General features: G+C 38.1%; 1 protein-coding gene across 1 annotated transcript in view; it reads right to left on the bottom strand.

Annotated features, from left to right (window-relative positions):
* The window catches only part of adam19a (ADAM metallopeptidase domain 19a), a 196,640-nt gene that overhangs the window by 52,459 nt on the left and 118,569 nt on the right, over positions 1-25,612 (bottom strand). Inside the window, exons 5-9 of the mRNA XM_067579934.1 lie at positions 16,539-16,615; positions 7,493-7,676; positions 2,570-2,635; positions 1,883-1,954; positions 1,358-1,524 (exon numbers count right to left, since the gene is read on the bottom strand). Of these exons, the coding sequence (XP_067436035.1) occupies positions 1,358-1,524; positions 1,883-1,954; positions 2,570-2,635; positions 7,493-7,676; positions 16,539-16,615 (566 nt within the window). The remainder of the gene's footprint in view (positions 1-1,357; positions 1,525-1,882; positions 1,955-2,569; positions 2,636-7,492; positions 7,677-16,538; positions 16,616-25,612) is intronic.

The following is a 25,612-nucleotide window of genomic DNA, read 5'->3' as shown; positions in this document are numbered from 1 at the left end:
GCATGGCAAGGTTGAACATGGAGCTGCTGCTGCTTGCTTATGTAGCAACATATAGTGTTTGCATATGGAAATAGAAGGTAGAGCTGCAACTATAAATTGGTTGGGACCAACATATTGCACATTATTACATGTGGCTTAACACAGATATATCATGTCAGTGTATGTCAGCCAATAAGAAACAAGAAATGGAGAAATTAGGTCACTTAAAGACAGTGTCCATGACATAGTTTGTCCACCAGAGAGTACTGACAAGTTTATTTTGACGCTTTAAAATGTTCTGCTCAGGACATAGTTTGATCACAATTAAGGGGTCCTTATATTGTCAAGTCAAAAGACTTGAAGTGTGCAATTACACTTGGGGCTGCAGTTACGTATGTAAAGCGTGAGTGAAACATGAGGTGTTACTGTAGCCTGTATAGAGAGCAGTTGAAAAGCTGACTGTGGTGTGATTCATTTGTGGTGTGAGAGCAAAGCAGATCAACCACAGGATTTACATATGCAATATATCAGGAATTCTGCTTAACAACTATTACAGTAAATCCATCTGCTAGAAGTGAACTGTCAAGGACGTAACCTGTATAAATAGGTAGGATCATTTTGTAACCATGGTAACATGTATCACCATGTGAGTGTGGGGACTTTCCCTGATTAATCAGAAAGTGAAAAGGAGTTACACAAGTGTGTGTTCTGTTTTTGTAATTACACTGTTTATTTCAGCTGTTCCTCATTAAAAGTGATTTAAACCTATCTCCCAAAAATACTGCTGAACAAGACGCCTCTTTTTCATTCCGCTTTCTACTTGGTCATCATTTTTTATGATGCATGAGGTCCAGTTACAGCCTAGATTAACAATGCTGATCATCAGTTATTTCTTGCTGAGGTCTTTGTGACAACGGAGAGGAGAAATAAACTCATCAGGTTCAGAACTCTGTTCTCCATGGGTCCATGTAGCACTGATGATGCACGATGACATCACCAAAGCTGTCCAATGAATGAGTTACCCACCAGATAACTTTATCTTTACTTTTGGTTTGTTTGAAAGAGTCAGTGTGAACACAGAAGACAGCTAAAAGACAGTCATGGAGTTCTTCTCCTTTGGTCATATCCACTAAACCAAACTGCAGGTATGAAAGTGACTTAATCCTTCAGCTCTATTTTCTTTCAACCTACATGTGTAACCACAATGATTGTGTTTCAGGCTGTGAGTGCTGCCAAACTGCTTCTGAATACACAAAAGAGTGTTACTGTGGCTGAACAGATCCAGTGTAGACATTGACAGCGCTCATCAGTGCTGCTGGTGTAGATAAAGTATAATCATGCGTGTGTGTGTGTGTGTGTGTGTGTGTCTGTGGCTCACGTCAGCAGCTGAGCATTGTCATGTTTCTTGCGGGATTTCAGCTTCTGTCTCCACTGGAGGAAGGACCAGAGGGTGGCATTTGGCTCCTCTGTGACGATACATTGATCCCTTTCGGTCCACACCTCCAGACCAATCAGAGGCACACGGATGTTCAGAGCCCTATAGAACTGAACACACACACACACACACACACAGAAAAAAACTAAAATGTGTGCCTACACACAACGGTTTGTCTATAATCTTGACATAAGCTTCCATTACGCAGTCTAGTCACACAAGGCAATTATTCTCTAATCTCCACTAAAGGGCTGTTGAAGGACACATTGATTCAGTTGTGAATTTTCCTCATACTACAGTATATATCGGTGTACACTAATCATTTATTTAGAACACTAAAGACAACACATTTCAATGTAGATTAGTAATGGATGACATCAAGATACAACAATATCTATAAGCTTGTTGAATGTCGTTGTTTGTTCTCTGGAGAGTTGCAGTGTGCAGCAGAGAACCCATCAGCCTTACCTTATCCACATAATTGGCAATTTCCATTATCCTTGCCTTGGTTTTCTCATAGTCCTTATTCTGTCGTTTAAACTGCAGGACAGGGAAGAAGGGGAAGTATTAGTAGCGTGAATGAGGTCAGCTGTCAGAAAAATAAATAAAATGTTGGAGACAATCCTTTCTAAAATTTCCTGCGGAGAGAAATGACTCATGAAAACATCACTTTAACCCAGTGAGGTCTGCTTTACCACTTCCACCCAGGTCCATCATCATAATTATACCAATTGCAGGAGGAGTGGACCGGAATCTTGTTATTGGTCACCATGACCTATTACCACAGCATTAATGTAGCAGACAGAACCCTTTTATGAAAATATAGCATCTCATCACTGGAGTTTAGTGTCCATTTAAAAGCCCTTCCACCTTTACATTCCATCTAAATACGCTCCGTCACAGACAAATCCTTCCAGCTCACTGCCACATGCTTTTGCCTCAACATGACTATTATGTGAGCTCAGAGCTCTCGGTACGAAAGAGCTCCATTAGCTGGAACGAGATAATTGTTTAAGATGTAGAATCTGTTTTTGCCTGTCTGCGCCTTTTGATGGTTGTCTGACGTCAGTGGACAAATGTGGTGCTGACGCTGATGGACGCAGGAATATTCTGCTGTGGAGTGAATGGGGCAGGTGGGAGTTACTGTCAGCTTACCAGAGTGTTGTCAGCCACGATGTACAGTTCCATGTACTTTGTGGTGCCCCAGGTGTTTCTTTTCACCTGGCATCAGGGAAGAGGGAAGATCATAAAATGGTTATGCATTAGTCTTATAGGTTTGGTATAAAGTATATGACACTAATTTATACCATACTTACAATACCATATTGTACTATGCTATTCTATACTATATTATACTGTACTATATACTCTACTATGCTATTACTGCACTACAGTGCTCTATACAATACTGCACTATACTATTCTACACTACACTATTCTATACTGTGCAATACTGCGCTATACTATAGTATACTATACTGTGCTGCACTATACTATACTGAGCTATACTATACTATACTATGCTGTACTGTAGTATACTGAGCTATACTATACTATACTATACTGCGCTATTCTATACTATTCTATACTATACTATACTGTGCTATACTATACTATACTATACTGTGCTGCACTATACTATACTGAGCTATACTATACTGCACTATTCTATACTATATTATACTGCGCTATTCTATACTATTTTATACTATACTATACTGTGCTGTACTTTACTATACTGCGCTATACTATACTATACTATACTATACTATACTATACTATACTACACTGCGCTATTCTATACTATTTTATACTATACTATGCTGTACTATACTATACTGCGCTATACTATACTATTCTATACTATACTATACTATACTGCGCTATTCTATACTATACTATACTATACTATACTATACTATACTATACTATACTATACTATACTGTGCTATTCTATACTAAAGTATACTATACTACCCTATACTGTGCTGTACCGTACTATACTGAGCTGTATTATACTATACTATACTGCGCTATACTATACTGTGCTGTACTATACTGAGCTATTCTATACTATACTGTGCTGTACTATACTTTACTGAGCTAAACTATACTATGCTGCACTATTCTATACTATACTATTCTATACTGTGCTTTACTATACAATATTACGCTATATTAAAATGTATTTAAATATTAATTTAAATTTTAAAACATCTATAGACAGAGACACAAACAAAGTGTTTTGCATAAAATCTCTGAATGACAGAATAAAAACACTGAAGGATAACAAAACTCATTCATTTTATTTAGAATTTTTTCAGAAAGAACACAAATACGAGAGGTCAATTTAGTTTTTTGTAGCTTAATTTTTAAGACTCAGTTACAATTTTATATGTATGTTTATATACATGTTTTTTATGTCAGCTAATTTTCTGTTGGAAGTTTTTTTTTTTTGTATAAAAATATATTAAATTTTAGCCACAGAAAATGGATGGATAAAAATTCAAGGGATCAAAATGCCCACAGTTTTTCTGGGAATGTTGTCGTTTTTATTCCTGTTATCATCCAGGTTTACAGTCAATAGTGTCCCATGGTCTTGATACTGCAGAAGTTGTTCCATACTGACAATAATACAATTCTGGGGGAAATTCGGAATAGAAAAATGTTGAATTTCAAAAACAGAAGCAGGTAGGTACTAGAGTCAGTATGGGACTGCAAAACTAAATGAAAAATGCCTCTACATCTCAGTAGAACCCTAGGCGTAAATGTGGAAACCAGACCTGATTATTCAACCTAAGAACCTGCACAGTCTGAAAGTGGTACATAAAAAGGTGAACAGTCTAGTGGCCTCTCAATCATCCATGCTGCTGTGTTTACAGAGCTTTACAACTCCGTATATCTCTCCATCATTAAGTTTCCACCTTCCTAATTCTTGATTACAGCCATTAGAGAAAGGCCCTGCTGTAATTAAAACTCATTGATTTGCGTGCAGGGGGACTGCTGCCTGGACTCGGCCTGGACGTAACACCAATACTGTGGATTGGCGGGGAATCTGTTATGCTGTGATGGCAGCCTGTGGAGCCTAGCACACACACATATCCATAGTACTGCATTCACACATTGCATTGTTTATTTGAGAGGCAAATAGTGGCAAAAGCCTTGGGACTCAGTTTGGGGTCTGCTATGGCTGGCATTTCTGCATAACAACCCAGGATTAATGTGTAGCAGTGGAGGGAATTGGGAGAGCCAAGGGGTATGGTGCAGAAGGGAGGAAGATAAAGAAGTAGGGGAAAAGGATGATGCTGTGGTGGAGAGCTAAGAGGGCTTTCAGCATATGAGGAGGGGAGAAAGATGAGAACAGTTTAAAGTGATTGAGAATGTAAGTGGGAAAATGATAAATATGGGAATAAGAATGAGAAGAAAAACCAAAGGATGACTCTTTGTCCCAGCAGTCTAGACAGAGGAAGGCAGAAGGCCCCACAGAGGAGCCATTTTATCATCAATAACTGCAGCTAAGCAAACTAGACTTGTGTTTAGTCCTTCATTGCGAAGGCATAGAAAATAGCAACACAGCCACTGCGTAAACCGACCTAAAAAGCTCAGTCAAAGCCATAATTCCCTCCATTTCCAGGTGGGGCCGGAGTTATTTTGCGCTCTAAAATTGCACCCAGAGAAATTCAATATTGTGTTTGCATTTGATGAAAATGATTTCCCTGGCAGAGCCAAATGTAGTCATGAATGGATTGTGATTTAGTTATGTAATAAATCAAAGCAAAACGGATTTATGACTCAGTTTATCACATCAGAGGTAGTAAATAAATCACAACTGTTTTTGTGTCTTTTTACACATTCTCTAACAGCCCTGTGGTTCACTGTGAGAACACAACGCTTGAGTAGTCCCACTGTAAGGCTGTGATGATTTAATTGTGAAGATCCCAGACACACTGGGCTGATGGGTATTGTTAGACTGTATGTGGTGGACTGTATGTCATGGTTGGACTAAAGCAGATGAGGAAGGAACATTTCAAGCTACAATTTGTGACCCAAAAATGGTACTGAGCTTAATTAGAGGTATTTCAGTCAGGCGAGTCATGTGGAGCGGTGTTATTGGCATGAATATAGAGTATGTGCCTGGTAGCGTTTGGTGACCTTCGTGACCTGCCAAGAACTCCTTGCAACTGAAGATGATGAACACATAACCCCATGTGTGTGTTGGAGAGTCGCCATGTGACTTTATTACCAACTTCAGTTGTCCTGAACTGACCTGCTCCATTTTGTTTGTAACCTTTGTTGTTTTGTACGGAGAAAGCAAGTAAAGTTCAAGGGGTTGTGTGATCTGGTTGGTTTAAAGCAAAGGCTACAATCTGCACAATCTCACAAAGTTATAGAGGGTCACTCTAGCAATTTTGGTAACACTTTCTCATGTCTAGATAGGTTCCTTTTTTAAAAAAACAAATTAATTCAGTCTAAAACAAAATATACAAATACAAAAACAGAGAAAATATTTCCTTTTAAGTAAAAACATGATTAACAAGACTAGGATAAAAATAGAAAGAAAAACACTTAGAACTACGGTTGGGCTTCCATAGAATTTTATCAAATCCAAATCCATTATTGAATCACTTAAGCTGTTATGGAATTAAAGATAACTTAGCTGCAGCCTAAAAATACAATCAAAATGTTTTACCACATTTATCTTTGCTAACAAAAAAGTTTAAAAGTTTTGATATAGTATATGTTAGCACCTGAGTTTAGAGATTCTGGGTATTTTGCAAGATCCAAAATGTATGGCATTTGGAATGCAACCCTACAAACAACACAGGTAATGTGGGTTGCTGCATATTAAAGGTTTTAATAGTAGGGCCTAACAACTGCATATGATAGGTTTCTGTGTGTGGTAAACATGGTAAGATCTGAGACTTCTGCACTAGGTTTTGCCAAAATGTCTAACTTGCCTACTTGTTCAAATGGCTTAAGCTTTTCATTCATTCGTAGTATCCAAAAGTTTTCTGTGATTCAGTTCAGTGAACAGTTCTTTAATGTAGTTGAGGCATCTTTTTGAAGCCTGTGTTCTACTGTTGGTTCCGTTGACGGATACGGATAAGAGTTGTCTTGAATGTCAAAAAATGGAGTTGATGTCATGGATTGTTTGCTGTAAGGAGTGGCTGTTTGGTGATGAATAAAGTATGATCCAGCTGAGTTTGCTTGAATTGCACATTTGATAATCCCATAGGTTGCGGAATTTTTAACTAGAACTTTGGATAGAAATTTGTTGGAAATGCTCTGCCTCCTAGCCTGGGCTCTAGTGTGAAACCATGAGATAAAGCATCGCTGTATCAGTACATGCATACAGTTTATAGGTTTCTGAAAGCTGATGTTATCTGAGCTGTAGACGTGTGACTTTATTTATTTTAATCCTCAAAAAATGTATCCATTTTTACATAGTGTTACCCCCAGTAGAAAAGCCACTGAAGCCTACCATCATGGGACAGATAATCTGCACTGAAAGCCAGACCAATAAAACTCTTAGACGAGTTAACAGCACATTTAAGGCAGAGTGAAGCAGGTTTCATTAGAGGTTTTTGCAAACTGACATCCCTGAAGATGTTTAGAACAATCCTTTCTGCTCAGGTGTCTGATGTGACAATACTCTGACTGACTGAAACATAATTACCAAATAAACCCTGGTCCACCAACAGTGGCACCAAGAGGCATATATTGATTTCCATTGCATGTAAATGACATCAAACGCTCTGAGGAGCAAATGTTGCTACAAGGCTGTCTATTCCAAGTGTACTAAGACATTTTCTATCTGTGCTACTGCAGGAACTATATTTTTTCACATGTTTCAGGAACAGACCAATATTTTGGAAAACACACTTGTTTGTCTTTGGACGCACAGAGATGAGAATTCATCTTTTAATCAATATCAGGGCAAGACAGCAAACAAGTGTAAAGAATTCATTTATCATCATCATTTATTGCCACATTACTTATGTGGAAAACAACCTAATATACTGCAGTCTGACCTTTTTTTTTAATCACAACAGTGGCATTGATGTCTGGGAGACTCACCCTTGAATGGAATGGCCTGAGCAGGTTGGAGATGTGGTGGAACTGTGTGCTGTGATGGCCGTGGCCACAGCTTCCACCTTTAACTGGCAGGTCCTCTGCATTCAGCAATGAATGGTGGAGAGGATCCACACTGCTGATTGGCTCCAGGTAGTAGGTGTCACTGGAATTCAAGGTTATCAGGCCTCTGTGTGAAGGAAAAAAGATTGGGAAAGGGTTGGGAAAAGAGGGTCAGAAACATTGAGCACCACTACATATTTTTATTGCTGCTGTTCATTGTTGTCTGAGAACACACAACTTTTAGAATCAATAATCTAATTTACCAGGATGTGACCTATCTATGGAGGTGCCGCGTGGTAGTATCAAGAATGACACTTTGGCAAACATGTATGTACCCCAATATAATCCCTACTGATCCAACCCTGCTGCTACAGCCTTACCTGGTCTGGTATGACCAGTAGCTTATGGTGGCTAATATAAGCAACCTTTAGCTACATATTGCTGTCTAACTGACATTACTAAGTCAGTCTTGTGACTTTACAACTCTTCTCTACTTTGCATTCAGTTGCAATCTCACTAAAGTTTAGCATTTACCATTATCCTGTAGCTACAACTTGTGGCCACAGTGGCCACTGTTCTGCAAAAATGACACATGCTTGGTTGGGAGGTCCAAGTTACCAGGATGTGACCTCATATTCAAAGTGCAAAAAAATCATACAGTTATGTTTTTGGGGCTTGAAGCCCTTATTAGAATGTCAAGATCACTGACTTTGATTGAGTTATTCGAGAGACCAAAAGAGAGATAAAAGAAGAGTGAATATTGAAATTACATTAATCAGATATACAAAAACATGACTCAAAATAAATGTCACTCTGTGTCTGCTGGGTGAAATAAACAACTGTTTCCTAACACAAGTTTGCCATAACAACCTTATAAAGTTAGAATATGTTGGATATAGTGTTTACAGCTTGTTTAGCTGCCCCCAAGTGGCCAAAAAAATCAATTAATGCAGCTTTGGTACTGTACACTATTTACTGTGAACATTTTTTTAATCTCATGTGACTGAAATGTTTAAATGTTGTTCAACCAGTGGGTATTATAAATCCTAGCATGGAGAAACATTATTAAATAACCACTGTGTATAAGTTGAAAAAAAATGAAGCCAACAACTGCATTTCCTAGTCCAAAAGGTCTATAACTGCCACATTGTTTTGTGCTAAACAACACTAAAACAACTATTCTCTAGTCCTCACTTACATTCCCGGGTGTTCATATATCACACTGACCTCATGCCATCTATTCTGTATTTGTTTGGTTATCTGCTGTAGCTTCTCTTTCCCTCTTTAGGCACTGTTGGATTGGTTCATATATTTAAAGCTTCATATGAGTAAAGCCTCATTGCAGGGTGCAGCAGTGAATTTTCACCAACTAGCAGTTCATGATCAAAGGAGATGAAAAATATGGATCATCATTCTTCCAACAGATCCCAGCTCCCCACTGAACCCCTCAATGGCCTGTGGACCATTGACTGTGTGCTTTGCAATTCCCTGGTGTCACATAAAGCATAGCTTGGGTTCTGTTACATAGACTTATGGTAACCACTGTTGAAATACTTCTGTAATTTCATTGTAATTTTTTGTCCTTTTTCGGAACTCTAAGAACCAGTTTCAGTTTATGTCAGTTGTTTTTGGTACACTAGCTAAGCTGCTGTAGGCAAACAAACTTGATTACTGTTTTGACTGACATAAGACTGAGCTAGAGACAATTTTACATGCAGAAATCATTGCAACCACAATGAAAGCACAATGGTCAGACCACATCTATGTGGTTTGCCTCATGCTGTGATCAGATCACAGCCGGGTGTAAATGAGTTTGAGCACAGTTTTAATGGAACAAAGAATAAGGCCAAAGTGTTTGTTAGATCATCAAACAGTATCTGAAACCTCTGCTACTACATGTTGGAATTGGCGGAGAGGATTTTTGTAACTTTCCGAAAGCAACAATTCAATATTCAGGCCCACTTTATGCAGTGATTGGTGAGGTATTTGGTCAGGTTTCTTACCTGTAGTGGTGTGGGGTTTAAACTTCTCACAACTACCTCTGTCACGTTTTGTAACAATTAAACATGATGAAAGCTATCTAGGAGTAACCGTGTGAAAATGTGTCGTTATTCCCATTTCTACAATTCATCATGTCTCATCCCTCTCTATGATGCAGAGCTTTCCGCCCCACCTTTGAGTGTAGACATTTGCAAAAAGTCTGTCTCCGGCTGTTACATGAACCTTTCTTTGCACCTCATAGTGGTCAACCCAATGCTTCCCCTGACCCGTGACCTGTGTTGACAAGTCTGACAGCTCCACCTACCCAATTTCAACAATGAGATCTGATCATAATGCCGGCAGAATCAAGTCAATAAGAACTCTTATTCATACCAGGTGTAAATGCAAAGGTCTTGAGGCCTGAACTCAGATAAATATATCCAGATACAGACCATAATATGTTAATACCAAGTGGAGATGAGGTCTTATTTATAAGATTTGTTTTACATTTTTCTTCTTACTTGTAATGCTCAACACTGTGATGGATGGTGGCTGTTGTATTTCCCAGGGTGCAAGTTAGGGTGTGTTATTTTTAGTGCTCAGAAATCTCTATTTTGTTCTTTAGGAGAAAACATTTACTTTTTGTGTTTTTTGCATCTTTTAAAAGTTACATAGTTTCACTTTAAGACACGTAGTTGAAGTCTAGTCCTCTATGCATCCTAACAGAAAGGCCATAATGATGTACAGTGTGGCTGGAAGACTTGCTGTCCTTGGCAACGCAGGGCAGTAAAAAACAGGCAATTTCAAGAGAAGGAGGCCATTCTGCAACAGCGACTGTCTGGGTGAACATCCAAATTATGTGTGTATGAGTGCGTGTGTGTGAGACTGAGGAAGAGACCTCTTGTTTCATCCAGACAGACTCTCAGACACATCCTCCACTGACTATGTTTCCTCACTAAACCCTCATCCACCAGACTGTCTCAATCCTACATGGAACTGCTGACATGTGACTTCTGACCCATAACCCTACCTTATCAGTCCTCTAAAGCACAAACTACTTACAGAAAGTGACTATTCTGACTTCTTAAAAGGGAGGGAGAAATATTTGGGTATGATCTGTGTCCTATCTCCCTATCTTTCATTTTGCTTTAGGGCTTTTTAAAAAGTTTAAGTCCAATTTAACCATAAACCATTAAGTCACAATCTTAAATTCTCTACCACAAATCTGTCTTTTGGGTATCAAACACACACTGTGGGCCTGTAAAAAGAGGGGCTGTAAAGAGTTCATGTTTCAAGGCTATCAGTGGATGTGGTTAGCTTAAATTATGTTTGTTACAATAGATTCCAACAGCGTGCATTTTGTTATGCAACATAATCAATTGTTTCTGTCAGAAAAAATATATAAATGGAAGATTAAATTAATATTTGTGAAGAATATGGGTTAGCATCTCAGTCTCAGTCAATACATAAAGTCCTTGCATTGAGTTTTTATATATTTATTTGGGGGAATTGTTGGGTCTCTCTCTCTGTAAATTAAAGAGTATGGTCTAGACCTGCTCCATGTGAAAAGTGCCCTGAGATGACTTTTGTTGTGATTTGGTGCTATAACTCATAGTAAACCCACCTACAATGGATTTGTACGTGTGTAATAACTTTGCTTTTTATTACACACTATAACATTCTAGTGAGCAATTATGAGGCTGTTATTTAGACAAAATTAAATACATTGTTACTGTACAGAAGCTAACAACAAGGTAACATACCATTCAATCATTTCTTATTTAGCAATTATAAGTTGTACATTAAAAATTATTACATGTCTATGACATGCTATAACACACTATAATGAAGAGCTGAGCAGTTATAAGGAAATATATAAGGACATGCTTTTATGAGGCATCTGTAACTGGTTTCAAAAAATACCTTTAAACCCACCTGTGAATGACATGTACACACAGTGAATGAATGCCAGCAATTATAAGGATGTCTTCTTTAGTTGAATAAAATAGTGTTACGGTGGAGGTTAACAGATTCTAGTAAGTCCATATTCCTTTCCTGAATCTCCATCTCTGTCCTGACCTTGAACAATAATGACTCACACAGGCTCTGCATGCTGTGGTCCAATATGTGTCTGAAGTGTGTGTGAAAACTATTTCACCTCATCTGTGAAGATTTTGTCCATTTATTTCACAATAGGCACAAAGGGAATCATGTTTTTTTTATGAAGAGTTATGCTGGCTATTGTGTTCATCCACACTGCCTGACTGTATGGGTACTATTGAGCTTGGAGCCATGCTTTTTGAAAAAATATAGTAGGCTTCTTCTTTTTTTCTTCAACAATTATGTGTCCAAGGCTGTTTTACAATTTCCCCTAAAACCATGTAATTCATCCTGAGTGAATACAAAACACCTCGTTATGACATGAAAGTTGCCGGCAGGGAAAATGAGCAGGGTACTGCAGGACACAAGTGGAAATGAAAACATACAGAACTGCTGGAGAACTGCACATAAGAACAGAAAAGGTCAATGCTGAAACAAAAAGTTCTCATGCACAACTTTGTTATCCTGGCAGCGAGGTCTTCCAATAACTGGCAATTTTTGCAATCATGAGATTTTTTTCTTTTGCATAATCATCAGTTCCCTGTAAGTACTGCGGGGTCGTGCAGTCTGGCCATTCCAAAGAAAAGCCTCAAATCCACAGAGAAAATGACGAGGGGATTTCAGACAGCACTGCAGCTGGAGCGCAATAAATAGTCTCATCAAGGTACTTTTTAAACTCTTTTATCCTGTACAAATCCCACGTACAGACCAGGAAGAAAATCAGAAAATATTGTCATTTTCACAAAATGCTCATTAAAATCCAGGACGTCGTGATCTCAGTAATGAGAGCAATGTGTGAAATGGGGACGGACTGCTGAGTCATACTGTTGTTTTGTGAAAGACATCGTTGATTCATAGTTTATGATTGCACTGTTGCCAAGCAGAGGACATTTTCAAAGATGCCAGAGCATAAAAAGTGACCCCTGACAGAACGCTTTCATTATGACTTCCAGCAGAACACGCGTCACATTGCTCTTTTCCATACTGAATCACACCAAATCTATTTCAGATCTATTTGTATTTGTTTCCTGTCACGTATGTCTCTCTGACATTACCATTTTATGTTCAGGGTGTCATTATTCTGTCTCCTAAAATAACATTTACACTGTAGTGGTTTGGTTTAACCTTTAGTCTGCAATGATTTATAATGAGGTTAATAGCAGAGTAAGCTTTGATTATTATGATTATCTAGAATGCAAAGGTCAGTTCACGCTCTAAAATGACTGTTTTAATCAGTTATGAGTGAATATAAAGAACATAGACTGAGACGTGTGGGGAGATTGTTGTAAAGGAGGACACCATGACATCCTTCAGCACCTCCTGGTTGCACAGTTTTATTTAAAAGGAATCTATCCATATTATAATACAGCTGATAAACAGCACATGGGTATATGGGTGTAATGCAGTTCTTGATTAATTTGAAGTGACTGCAGCATAATTTACTTTCTGTTCGTGCAAACATGTACAGAAAGTTTATTACTAACCTTGGAAATACTGGTTTGACAAAATAATCTTAGCTCATGAGATGAGATTATTTTGTCAATACACAGAGTTGTTCTGACCACAAGAGGAGCCTGTTAACTGTCAACTGTGAACAGTGTTTCAGCAGCAAACAAGTTTTTTTTTTGTTGCATGTGTGAAAATCAGTTTAAAGCAATATTCTTTTTGAAAATGGGATTTTTTAGATAAACATCCATCATTATTATTAACATCTCCTTCAGGTGCCTTTGCCTCATAGGATCATTTTGATAACCTTATTAATGTTATCAATACCCAGAGGGGAAACTATTTCACCTCATTAAATGCACTGTATGAATAACAACTGAGGCAGTATATGGAACCACAGTACTTTTTGACAACTGTCTGAATTGTGACAGTATGACCAAGTATTGAAACCTAGCAACTACTGAAAGTTGACTGCTTGGTCATATTCTTAGTCTAGTTTATTTGTTTTTGATTGGATATTTCCTGATTAAAAGCCTTTAGTGTGGAATATAAATGTTATAAAAACATCTTTCAAATGCTTCTGACGATTTTGCACAAAAATGTGACAATCCTGGTGGAAAATGGCAGTCTATGTTTTGATTTCAGTCCACTAACGTCAGTGTCCCTGACTGAGATCCAAAGGGAAGGATAGCAGCGTGCGTTTCTGTCTGCCACTATGTGTAACTTGATTCTACCATTTGGGGGCGCCAAAGTCTGAAATTTTCAAATTCTATATTGTGACTTTAAAAAGGTTACTTAAAATACTCTGAGTAATCATTTGTGTCTGATATGTTTTTTCAAAAAAAGTCCAATTACCTCATTAAAATCCTCAAAATGACATCTCCTCCATCTCTCTCGTAAAAAAACCCCAAAAATCTATGAATCTGCAAACATTATATTTTCAAAGTTTAACTGCTGGACACAAGATGTTTCCTACTTTGCTGAAAAGTCCAATATCAGACAATAATAATTTTCTTTACACAACCCATAATACTTTTTTTTTAAGGTTCCCTTAATCTTTTTTTTGACATTTGCAACCAAAGAAATGTACTGGGCAGGATATTTAACAGTTGAAAATTAAACTTGTCACCTCTTTCTGGTGGACGAACTATAAAATGGTGACACTGTTAGCATTTCTCTATTTCAATTTCTTGTCATTTATTGGCCAACATATACATCAATATCTAAATATCTGTAATAAGCTGGTATTGGCTGATATATTGGCCTGGCTCTAACTGTCATGTAACAAATCCTGCTCGTACAGTGAAGCTCAAACATCCGAGTGAAGGAACAATGGGCAAAACACATTATGGAGTGGAGGGGGACTTTAACGTCAGTGATGTCACAGTGTACTGACACACCCTGGAGTACACTTCTACAGCAAGGTGAGAAGTTCAACCACTGGAGGTCAGCAAAAAGCAGATTTTCAGAGAGTTTTTAGTTGCTCTTTAAATATCTATATTTTTTTCATGCAAAGTTTGTGTCCAGCTGTTCTATGATAATATCAAACACTTATCTTGTTTATACTCTGCAGGATGTAGTTTACCCATCTGTTATTTTAGAAACTGAAAGTTCAGTTTGCTTTTCTGTCTAAGAACAAACTTGTGTCAGTCAGCTCACATTTGGACAGCTCTTTGAATGACTGGACATTTAGAGAGCATTTACATTCTGCTGGCTTACAGATCTCTGTCCCCCCCCCCACGTCCGCTCTGTTCCCATCAAAGCTGCTGTCAACAAGCAGCATCTGGCTACCTTCCCAGATCAGGACAGAGGGACTGAGAGTGCCGACGGACGTGTCAGCACTACACAACACTCGTTCAGATTGAAAAATATAAGATTCATTCCAAAACTTCCTGAAACTCCTATCTGTTTAGATGTACTCAACTCGCTTTTGAATTAATTCCTACTTAAGCTCCACTGAGCTGTAACTTGATGTCTCTTTTATTGGATCAAATTCATAAATATGTATTTTGGGACACACATCCTCAGGACGTGCCAGGAAAAAGCTTCAATCTCAGTCTCAAATATGCAAGACATGCCACATTAAAATGTGTCTGCGGCTGTGATATTTAAGGCTTTTAAAACTGCTGCCTGGATCCCCAAAGAGGATCAAATTAGTCATTTTCATGACAATCTGAAAAAGAAGAAAAGTTGTAACAGTGCAAGTTGAACTTTCTCTGGTTGGACAAAACTTTATCCGAATGTTTTGTGGGCAAATTCCAGAATCAGTGGCAAACATTAAAGCTGCACAATGAGACTTTAATTGACATTACAATAAATAAGCAGCGTCCCTGTGTCTACTATTCTAATTCCTGGTGAGCCTGGTGAGGGCTTGTGGCAGTTAGTAATGATTAAAGATCCTCTCCAGACATGTTTTAAGACATAAAAAATACTCTTCTTGGAACAATAATGTGTGGCTGTTATGGTTTTTCCACAACAAAAAGTATAATTACCATGTTAAAATCTTTAATATGGCATCTACTCATTCTCCCTCATTAAAAATTCCAGAATCTGTAAATACGCAAATATATTTCATCTCAGAAGTTTAACTGCTGGACACAAGATGTCTCCTACTTCACTGTACAGTCCATTCTCAGTGTGTTGGAGGCCTCAAGTTTCCACACTTGTGTTGCATACTGGACAAAGACTGGCTTCCAAACTAGTTGTGATGTCACAAATCATGCTATTAGTCCCGCCACTTAAAATCGGAGCACAGAGAAGCTTCCAGCAGACAAATGTGAAAACAAACTGTGCACATGCATCATTCTGCACAGTGAAGCTCAAACATTCAATTGTAGGAAGGAGGGAACACAACACAGACCTCCATCATATGTGATTTGGATGACATTGAATAGTTTATAAAAGTAGGTTTTCAAAATCACATTTATTTATTCAAGAGCACAGCCTTCAAAAAGTTTATCATCTCAAGTCCTGAATACTATTCATATAAAGGCTATGTTAACATATGATGTTTCTCTATCACTTAATATTGACTATAAATTAATTAATAGTAACATGTTTTCTGTTTTACTCAACAGTGAGTTTAAGGTATTTTCCTCACATGGTTTATGACCAATACCTGAATAACATTTCCATCAGCCTCACTTTGTGTTTACTGTTAATTAGCGAATGTTGGCATGCTAACATGCTAAACTAAGAAAATGGTAAACATTACATCTGCTTAACATAGCATGTTAGCAATGTCATCGTATGCTCCCATTTGCATTTTGCTCAAAGCAGCACTGTGCCTAAATACAACTTCACAGAGCTGCTAGCATGGCTACAGACTTTTAGTCTTGTCTTGTTTTGTATTTTGTCTTTATTTGATATTTAGCAGTAGAGAGGCCAAACCAGGGCAGCTCTGCTCAAATGAACAACATACAGTAAATAACAAACAGTATGTATGTTTAGCCGTTGACTGTACCTGACTCCTGAGCATGTGCTGAGAGCCACCCAGGACTCTGGATGTCCTCTTACATGGCCATGGTAGAAGCAGTGGTCCTGAAAGAGAAAAGAATTGGAATCAATAGTTCATATTTCATCGGGAGGAAAGCTTTGAAAAGCTGTGATAATGTTTATGCAGACATGCCTGCGGTGCAGCCAACAATGAATCGATCTGCTGGATTGATTTGATGGTGTAAGTGTTCCTAAAGCGGGCTGTGTGCTCCTGTTTCATGACTACAGCTGCCGGTAAAAACACTACATCTGAACAGCAGCTGCAATGAATCGATAAAGATATGCAAAGCTCCTTAGGCGTGACGGTGTTCATATAATGGTGGGAGTTTGGCCACTGAAACATCCCAATGAGGATTTGAAATGAGACTTGAAAGAAAAAGAGACAGAATCTGAGGAACTTTTTTAGACAATGCCTCTGCACTACCCTGATAAGTAAACAGTTGAATAAAATACCACATTATAACAAAAATAAAAATGCAATGGATATAGTACAATATAAAATACTGTAATTTGTAGTCTTTTATTGAACTCCCCACAAAGACTTCATGACCTGTAGGGGGTTGTAGACTGTTTACATCTATTTATCCCAAACTATTCAGTACAGGATGTTAAGTTTGGTACGCAACTTTCTACGGTTCAGAATGCCCGACGGAACAAAAAACTACACTATAGTACAATAATAATAATTTAGAGTATACACAGATAACTCTCGAACTAGCTTTGTATAATCTAAGTACATTGATGTATTTGCATGTGCAGGGGATAACTTCTTTTTTATTTCAACAACTTTACTGATAGAATGACAGTTTAGAGAAGAACAATGGACATGATAAAAACATTTTGAGCCCTAGCACAACAGCACAAAAGAAACAAAACAAAACCTCAACCTGCCCATTATTCCTACAATAATAGCTAAGCCATGCTAGTCTAGTTAGCCCCTGAATATGTAGTTTATATAGCGAGTGTTGTTGGCATGGTGAACACAAATGAGAAATTTTAGCTACAAGAGCTTTTAATATCATTTAGATCTATTATTTGGAAGTGTTTACTGAGTGGATCTGACTAAAACTGTGTGCTGTTGAACTGAAGTTGGGTATATGTCAAACAAACAGAACAAAAAAACAATTAAACATGCTAAACCATTTGGGATGGCATTTACATATCTTTAACCCTGCTGTAATGTTCTGTAGTGGTACGAGAATTAGCCAGGTCCCCAGCTGTTACTGTCATTACAGATGGGTGGACCTCCAGGACTACATAGAGCTACTTTACATTTTACAACTTGACAACATACAGCGAGCACTGACTGGGTGTGAGCAGAGTGTTGACCTAAATGTCGAATTCTTAAAGTTGCACTCATCAATATTTTATATCAACAATGAATCAGACGACTATGTGAAACGTGGGAGGTTTTGCTTGTAGTGATGAACCAAGATAATTATCACCCAACCGTTTGGCTCAGTCTCAGTCACTCTGCTCTCATCAGGCTTGTTTCCAGCAGCAGCAGCAGCAGGCAGCTGTTTTTAGTGATAAAACCACTGCACACCACCTGCTCAGCACCAAACAGCATACAGACACAGTTAGAAACTAGCTGGTGAACATAGTGGAGCATCTAGCAGCTGAAGAGCCAGATATTGTTCTCAGGAGTTGGTAGAGACCAAACCAGAGCTAAAAGAAGAGTTAATATTGGACTTTCATTCATCAAGTGGATACAAGCATGACTCCAAATGAATACTAATGTTGCCCTGTGTCTACTGGATGTGGAAATAGGCAACTGTTTGCTAACATGATGACTATATCAATTTTACAAGGTGATAATATGTCAATGTTGTCTTTACAACTTGTTCCTAAAGTTGTAAAAAATAAAATAAAAATCATGCTGCTTTAAAATGCAGTGCTGGCTCTAATGGTCTGTTCAAATTAATTAAATATACTGCAGCTATCTTAATGGACATTTTTTTCATTTACTTAAAAGTCCAATAAATGACATTGAGCCTCACTAGATGTCAGCAAACAACTATTTGCTATGTAAATATATAGGGAAGTAATAGTGACTTGAGCAATGAATGACGTCACACTCTCTATGTGGGTGTTGTTATCTGAGCTTCTTTGTTCTTTGTTTTGGTAGCTGCACTGGCAACGCCTGTATCTTAGTGCATGTAAGTGTGCATGTTAGTGCATGTGAGTCCCTCCCTGTCCTCAACATCCATTTCCAAGATGGCAGCCACGTCACAAACTTCCTCAAACTACAGCTAAACAGTACACTAAAATATATTTCTGAAAACATCTAAGGTGAGAAATAGGCAATGCAGAATCTTGATCCATATTTGATCAGCACTGCCTACTTTGACAGAGTTTCATGAGTTGTCAGCTCTCTTTTTTCCCCCAACTTTACTGAGTAAATGACATATTGCAACTTAATATTTGAGAATACACAGGTGGAGGAGCAAGCTGCTGGTAGGTAGGGAGGTGCATGTCCATTGATGGATTTGTATGTGAGTAGCAGGACTTTGTAGTCAACCCTGAAGGAGACAGGGAGCCAGTGCAATGAAAACAGAATTGGTATTATGTGTTTGTTTTCGCACTGTCATCAGGATCATAGCAACGCTTGTTCTGAATGTAATGTAGCTTCTGGATGCTCCTGCCAGGGATCCCTGTGAAGAGCGCATTGCAGTAGTCCAGTCTCAAGGAGATAAAGGCATGGACAGATTTCTCTGCATCTGACAGGGTTAGAGAGGGGCAGAGTTAAGAGATGTTTTTGAGATAGTAAAAAGAAGTTTTGTACGTCTTATATGGTCATCAAAAGTCAGCTGAGGGTCAAATCGAACACCCAGATTAGTGTCTGAGGAGGAAAGGGGGATGTCCTGGTCATCACAGGTGAGATAAGGTATGGGGAATGACAGAATCTGGTGTGGAGTGCCAATAAGGAGAGCTTCAGTTTTGCTGCTGTTTAACTGGAGGAAATTTGTGGTCATCCAGGCCTTTATCTCCTTAAGATAGGTGCTCAGGCGTGACATCGCTGCAGAAGGGCTTAGGGCAGTTTTGATGTACAGCTGGGTATCATCAGCATAGCAATGGAGAGACATCTCATCTCTGCTGATGACATGTCCAAGGGTGAGCATGTAAGGGGGAGAATGGGGCCGAGAACCGATCCTTGAGGAACACCACAGGTGACAAGGAGCGATCCAGACGTGCATCCTCACAGTGAGACACACTCAGTCCTACCGGAAAAGTAGGACTGAAACCACTTAAGTGGAGAGTCTGAAAGCCCAATGGTGGTATGGAGGTGCTCTAAGAGGATAGTGTGATCCACATTGTCAAATGTAGTGCTCAGGTCAAGGAGAATCAGGATAGAAGGGGACCCTGCACCAGCTGCCATCAGCAGGTCATTCACAACCCTGAGAGGAGCTGTTTCGGTGTTGTGTGCTGAACGAAAACCTGACTGAAATTTTTCAAATAGATTGTTGTGTTTAAGGTGGTTCTGAAGCTCAGAAGCAACCACCTTCTCCAACACTTTGGACTGGAAAGGGAGGTTGGAGATATGTCTGTAGCTGGCAAGAACTTCTGGATGTAAGGTGGGCTTCTTAAGAAGAGGGCAGATGACTGCGACCTTGAGGGCAGATGGAACACTACCAGTTTGAAGAGAGAGGTTGACAATGTAGGTGATCAGGGGGCTGAGAACAGGAATGTATGATTTGAGCACATCTGTGGGAATGGGGCCCAGGGCACAAGTACAGGGTTTCATCTTTCTGAGGAGTTCCTAAATGTGGCTCTCACTGACGCCAGTAAAATGGCGGAGAGATGGCGAGCTCCCAGATAGAGGGTTGACAACAGTCATTAATTAGGTTTAGGTCCTTTGATGTTCATGGAAGCTCACAGTTTATTGACAGGGAGCCAAGAGCATCTGAAACATTGTTCTAAGTGTGAGAGATTTAAATAGTGGTTATCATTGATGTATTTCTTGTATATATATTATACATGTTAAAAATGGTGTTCTTAAACTAAGTGCTCAGTGTTAGTTTATAGTTACATCTGTTCCAAATACCTTTATGCTGTGTCTATTTTAAACTTAGCTCCTTGCTGTGTAAAATGAGACAGTCGATTGTTTAACAGTTATTTTATGTTGTCTGAGCCAGTAGGACAAACCATAGTTATATAGATTTCTATGTCTCTTTCATGTGTTGATCTGACAGGCCTTTAGAGGATAGTGTTGTTCTTTAATTCAATGTGATAGCAATGCCATTTTGTAATGCTGTTTTGGTCCACACCTATGTGCTGTCATTCTGGCATATATGGTCATGAAGAAATACTATTCCTAACCTAGTTGAACTCTTGACCTTTGTTTCTATCTGAGGGTTGTTCACTAACCTGTAAGGTTAACTATAGACATTTTCAGATCCTGTACAAGGGTACTTAAGAAGTGGCTGAATAACAACTTGGCAGAGAGAGAAAGGGTAACTAGGTGGTATGTATTCTCTGTCTCTCAGAAATATGATGCATTGTACTTCTGATTGCATGCTCTCTGTGTGTTTATTGAGTGATCAAGCAGTTCTCCTCCACACAGGACACGTCCACATACTGACATTTCTTGTTCTTCCTGACCATATGCCAGCACGCCCTAATTTTACTGCAAGAATTATATCATTTAATGTTTACATTTTTCAAAATAAGTGACATAATGGCACCTCTTACAATTTGTTACTGGAAACATACCAAAAAATGGATTTTGTGTACAGTTACACCCCTAATGAACTGTAAACTGAAGGGTGGTGCTAAATTTTAAAGTAGGAAGTTTCACTTTCCTGGGAAAAGTAAAGGCTAAGGAAAACTACCCTTAAATGAAAACCAGACAAGCTGCGAGAGCACCCGTCTCTCTTTGTTTACTAGTGAATTGTAATTCATAAAGAAAGGTTATAAAAAAGAATGAAAAAAAAGAGAAGAAATGAACACTTTCAAGTCAACCTTTTAAGTACAAAGGTATCACACTTTTCATGATATCAAAAGCAACTCTTTGAGCCTAAACACCTGCTGTTAATGTTGAAAATGGATTTATCACCACAAGGTTTAAATTATGCAGGCATGTCGATTTTTGACTATTCAAAATTCCCTGTCAGCTCATCAGAGCGTGAAATGAGCTCTTTCATTTGAACAGCAGCAACAGTAGCAGCAGCAGCAGAAGCGAGGAGTGCTTTGAAAGAGCCAACATACAAATCAATTGTCAGTGAGAACTCTCCCTGCCAACCTCCAGCAATTAGTCTGCTTACATGTACAGGATGTGATGTGGAGGCAGTCCAAGAGATTGGCCCCGTTAGGCTTTGTTTCAGGTGTGTGAGGAATAACCTGCCCTCTGATCATAAAACCACTGACATGTGCAGAGACAGGATCCCATCTGCAGTTCAAGCTGTGTGATACTTTAACTCTGCAGTGTGTGCACATATAGGTGCGTTTGCTTGACCAGGTTGTAAAAATAACTTTTGAACTCAAGTGGCACCTATTGCACATTAAACCTCTCTCAATCTGTGTTGTTGTCTGTACTTGTTCTTGTGAAATGTCATCAGTAACAGGTAAACTTTTTCTCCAATTTGGTCCACATCAAGCCAAGTATGGTTCAGCCTGGAAGTGTTCTTGCACTGCTGATTGAGGATACTTTGGGACTATCCCAGCATGCATTTCATATCAATAAACAGTGATGCTGGAGGATATGAGCCAGATTTACAACTGTTATAATTTTCATTCTGCAAATGTTTTGTGCCACCAAATTGAGTTTGAAAAAATTTTTGTTAGGTGAGAATTTTTTTTTTTTAATTTTTACCTTTATTTTACCAGGAAAACCTCATTGAGATTAAAAATCTCTTTTGCAAGAGTGTCCTGGCCAAGACAGGCAGCAACATAAAGTTTCAAACAAACAACATAAAAAACAGATCTATCACAACCTCGAAAATATTTAAATCATGAATACAATTACAATAAATGAGAACATAAAAATACAACTTTAAAACATGCTAGAATTGGAGAAGCAATTTGAAGCATTCAAAACCTCCTTGCAAGCACCCTGATATTGGCAGATAGATTATGAGCCAGAGATGACAGAGTTCCTGCAGCAAAGCTTTAAATCTGCCCAGATAGACTATTGACTGTAATTTTAACTCATTTAAATTAACCATTCAGATTTCAAAATTGTGGTCAATTTATCAAAAAATAATGCTTACTTGAAAATTTGTCCCAATGTTTTTAGAGATATGAGGGATTAGGAGTTCTGTATAAAGAGAAAGCTTTTGGATGTTTCCCATCCAACGAATTTATTTTGGCAGCCCAACCAGAATAGAAATAACCAAATGAGAAACTGTCATTTCAGGGCACTTTGCAGATGATGTCTGGTTTGATCAAGTTAAGATTATTCCATTGTACTGCAGCAGAATAAAGAAATGGGTTTTTCTTGTCACATTCTTAAAAAGAAACAGTATAACATGTGCTGGACTAGCCCTTGTGGAAAAGCTCACTTTCTCTCCCCACATTTTCTGTGTGCTGATGGACTATATACGAAAAACAAAGGGAACTTTTTCACTCTCTTTTCCCTAAATTAAAAATCTGCATACCTAACTGTATGGAACTCATTGGAATAATTGTTATGTAAGGTAACAAGAGGTCAGGGACTGCTATGGCACTAAAAACTGATTTGGTGGCATGCCATGACAGAATGAATGTTAACTGATAGCGGAAACAATGACTTTTATAAAGACACTGGCAAAAGACACTGTATTTAATGGCTGATACCCAATCCATTTAACAAGGTCAGTGTCAGTGCCAATAACAATCCACAATGTCAGATTGGTACATCCCATAATGCCAATTAAAGGCAAAATGCCCAAAACAATCTTTAAAAAAAATTCCATTACATAGATTGTCCACCAGAGACACTGACAGGTTGAATTACCAACTATAAAGTGTCCCTCACATTGTATATGTCCCCAGTTCATGTCCTGGTGACAATTCTTTTAGAAAAAAGAATAATGAAAAAATAGGGATCCTTTACCAAAAATGTTTGTTCATGTTGCAAAAACTATCAGTCTCTAGCTCCAGCTAGTTTTTTTCAAATAATTTAATCAAGGTCATAATAAAGTTGAACTTCTTCTCATTTACTAGCCATTTCAATCTCCTGAAATGGTCAAATTCAGCATAGGTACATGGATTAAAGTTTTAGTTACCCTTATTAATTACTTTTGTGCATTTTGCTACTTATTCTCTAAGAGGTTAGGTGGAAGCAGATTGAAGGTGACCTTGAACCAGAGCTCCAGCTAGAAAATGAAGAGCTAAATAATTTGAAAATGTGGCTTTCCTGTATCTAAAATATGCTAATCATTTTTATTTATCTTGAAACTCAGGTGTCTGTCTGAACTTCTTTTTCAGAACTAACAAGAATAGCTTCTGCCTTTCAGAAATGAATGGATTATAAAGTGTTCACATTCAGAACAGCCTCACAGAGAGACTGTATGTGTTTGACTACAGATTTGGCTTGCTGAGACACCAGTAAAGTCCAAGTACAGCAAGACTGTCTTCAAATCAATAACAAGCAATAAAAAGAAAAGAAAACCAGAAGCCCTGCCCTGCGGGACTCCGCACTCAGTAGTTCTTGATTCAGATAGCATTATGTTTTCAACAACTTGTGTGCAATTTGAGGGAAAGGATTGAACCTTTTTTAAACCTTCTCAGCTATGTCTCATAACTCTAAGTATCAAAAGCTTTTTGTAAATCTAACACAATTATACATATACATACTATATTATTATATACATATAAAATAACTTGTAAAAACAAAGCCAGTAGCAAAAATCTCTGCTTTAGTTAAATCTGCAGTACTGGGACCTTATCATGTAGCCTCACTGATTTCTATGTGACACTCCAAACATTCAAACCTCAAATGGACCATTGGACAGATAGTATGGTGAAAGGCTGTTTGTTATTGAGAAGGCTATGATAGCCTGCATGCATGCTAACACTTCCACATGCACTATGTTCAGAGACAGAGCCTTTAGCATTATCACTAACATAATAATCTGTGATGTAGGAAAAAAACAAGATATATACACATTAAATGGCCTATTTAGACCTTGCAGGGAATACATATACTACCCTGCTTCCAAAGCAAATAGAGGGGATACATAGTGGGTGACTGCATACACCTGAAATCATGGCATCTACTTGCATTATCTCAAGCAGCAGGTCTAAAACTAAACTAACCAATAATTTTAATCAATTTCTATTTGTTTGAAGTTACTTATCACTTAAAGCATATGCTTACATAATTTGAGCATGTAGCTCTGGTGCCAAAAGTCTACTAAGGACAAATGGATAATTTGGTTTCTGTGATATAGCACTTGAGAGCTAAGTTGATCAAAGGCCAATCAGGGCGCTCAACCACCTCTGATCATCAAAAACCCTTGAGATATGAGATGTCTGCAAGGATCTTGATAACATCAGTCTTTGTAGATTGAAATCAAGTGACTTCAATATGAGTTGCATTAAGAGGATTTTGATTGCTAAATACTGTTGATGAAAGATAAAATCACCAAAACATTACTTTTTCTTAATTTCATATCTCAGCATTAAAGACAATGACCTGTTTCCTCTCACAGATATTTGGGGATTAATGCTGATTTGAAGTTGAACTGCTCAGAAAATCACTGCAGTATGATGGATATCTTTGTATTGTAGCCTTTAAGAGTAACTTAATACCAGGCTTCAGACTCATGTGTCAAAACATTAGGGTCTATAGTGGACTTTGACATTGAGTTTTATATTATATCCATTATACAGTCCATTTTATGGTCTTGTCTTGTCATATTACTAGTGTACTAGTATAACTAGTATATCATTTTGCCTTTTTCACATACAGAAAATGCAAATGAAGCACTGATTATTCTTTAATACCATTAATTAAACAAGAAATGTTACTCTAAACATTTTGGAGGAAAAATCAAAGTTGATCCATCTTTGAGGACTTCATATCTGTTTGCGGTTAAAGAACTGCAGCCTCTTTCTGTT

Source organism: Thunnus thynnus, chromosome 22 (assembly GCF_963924715.1).
Source record: "Thunnus thynnus chromosome 22, fThuThy2.1, whole genome shotgun sequence".
NCBI lineage: Eukaryota > Metazoa > Chordata > Actinopteri > Scombriformes > Scombridae > Thunnus > Thunnus thynnus.
This window is presented reverse-complemented; position numbering and strand designations above follow the sequence as displayed.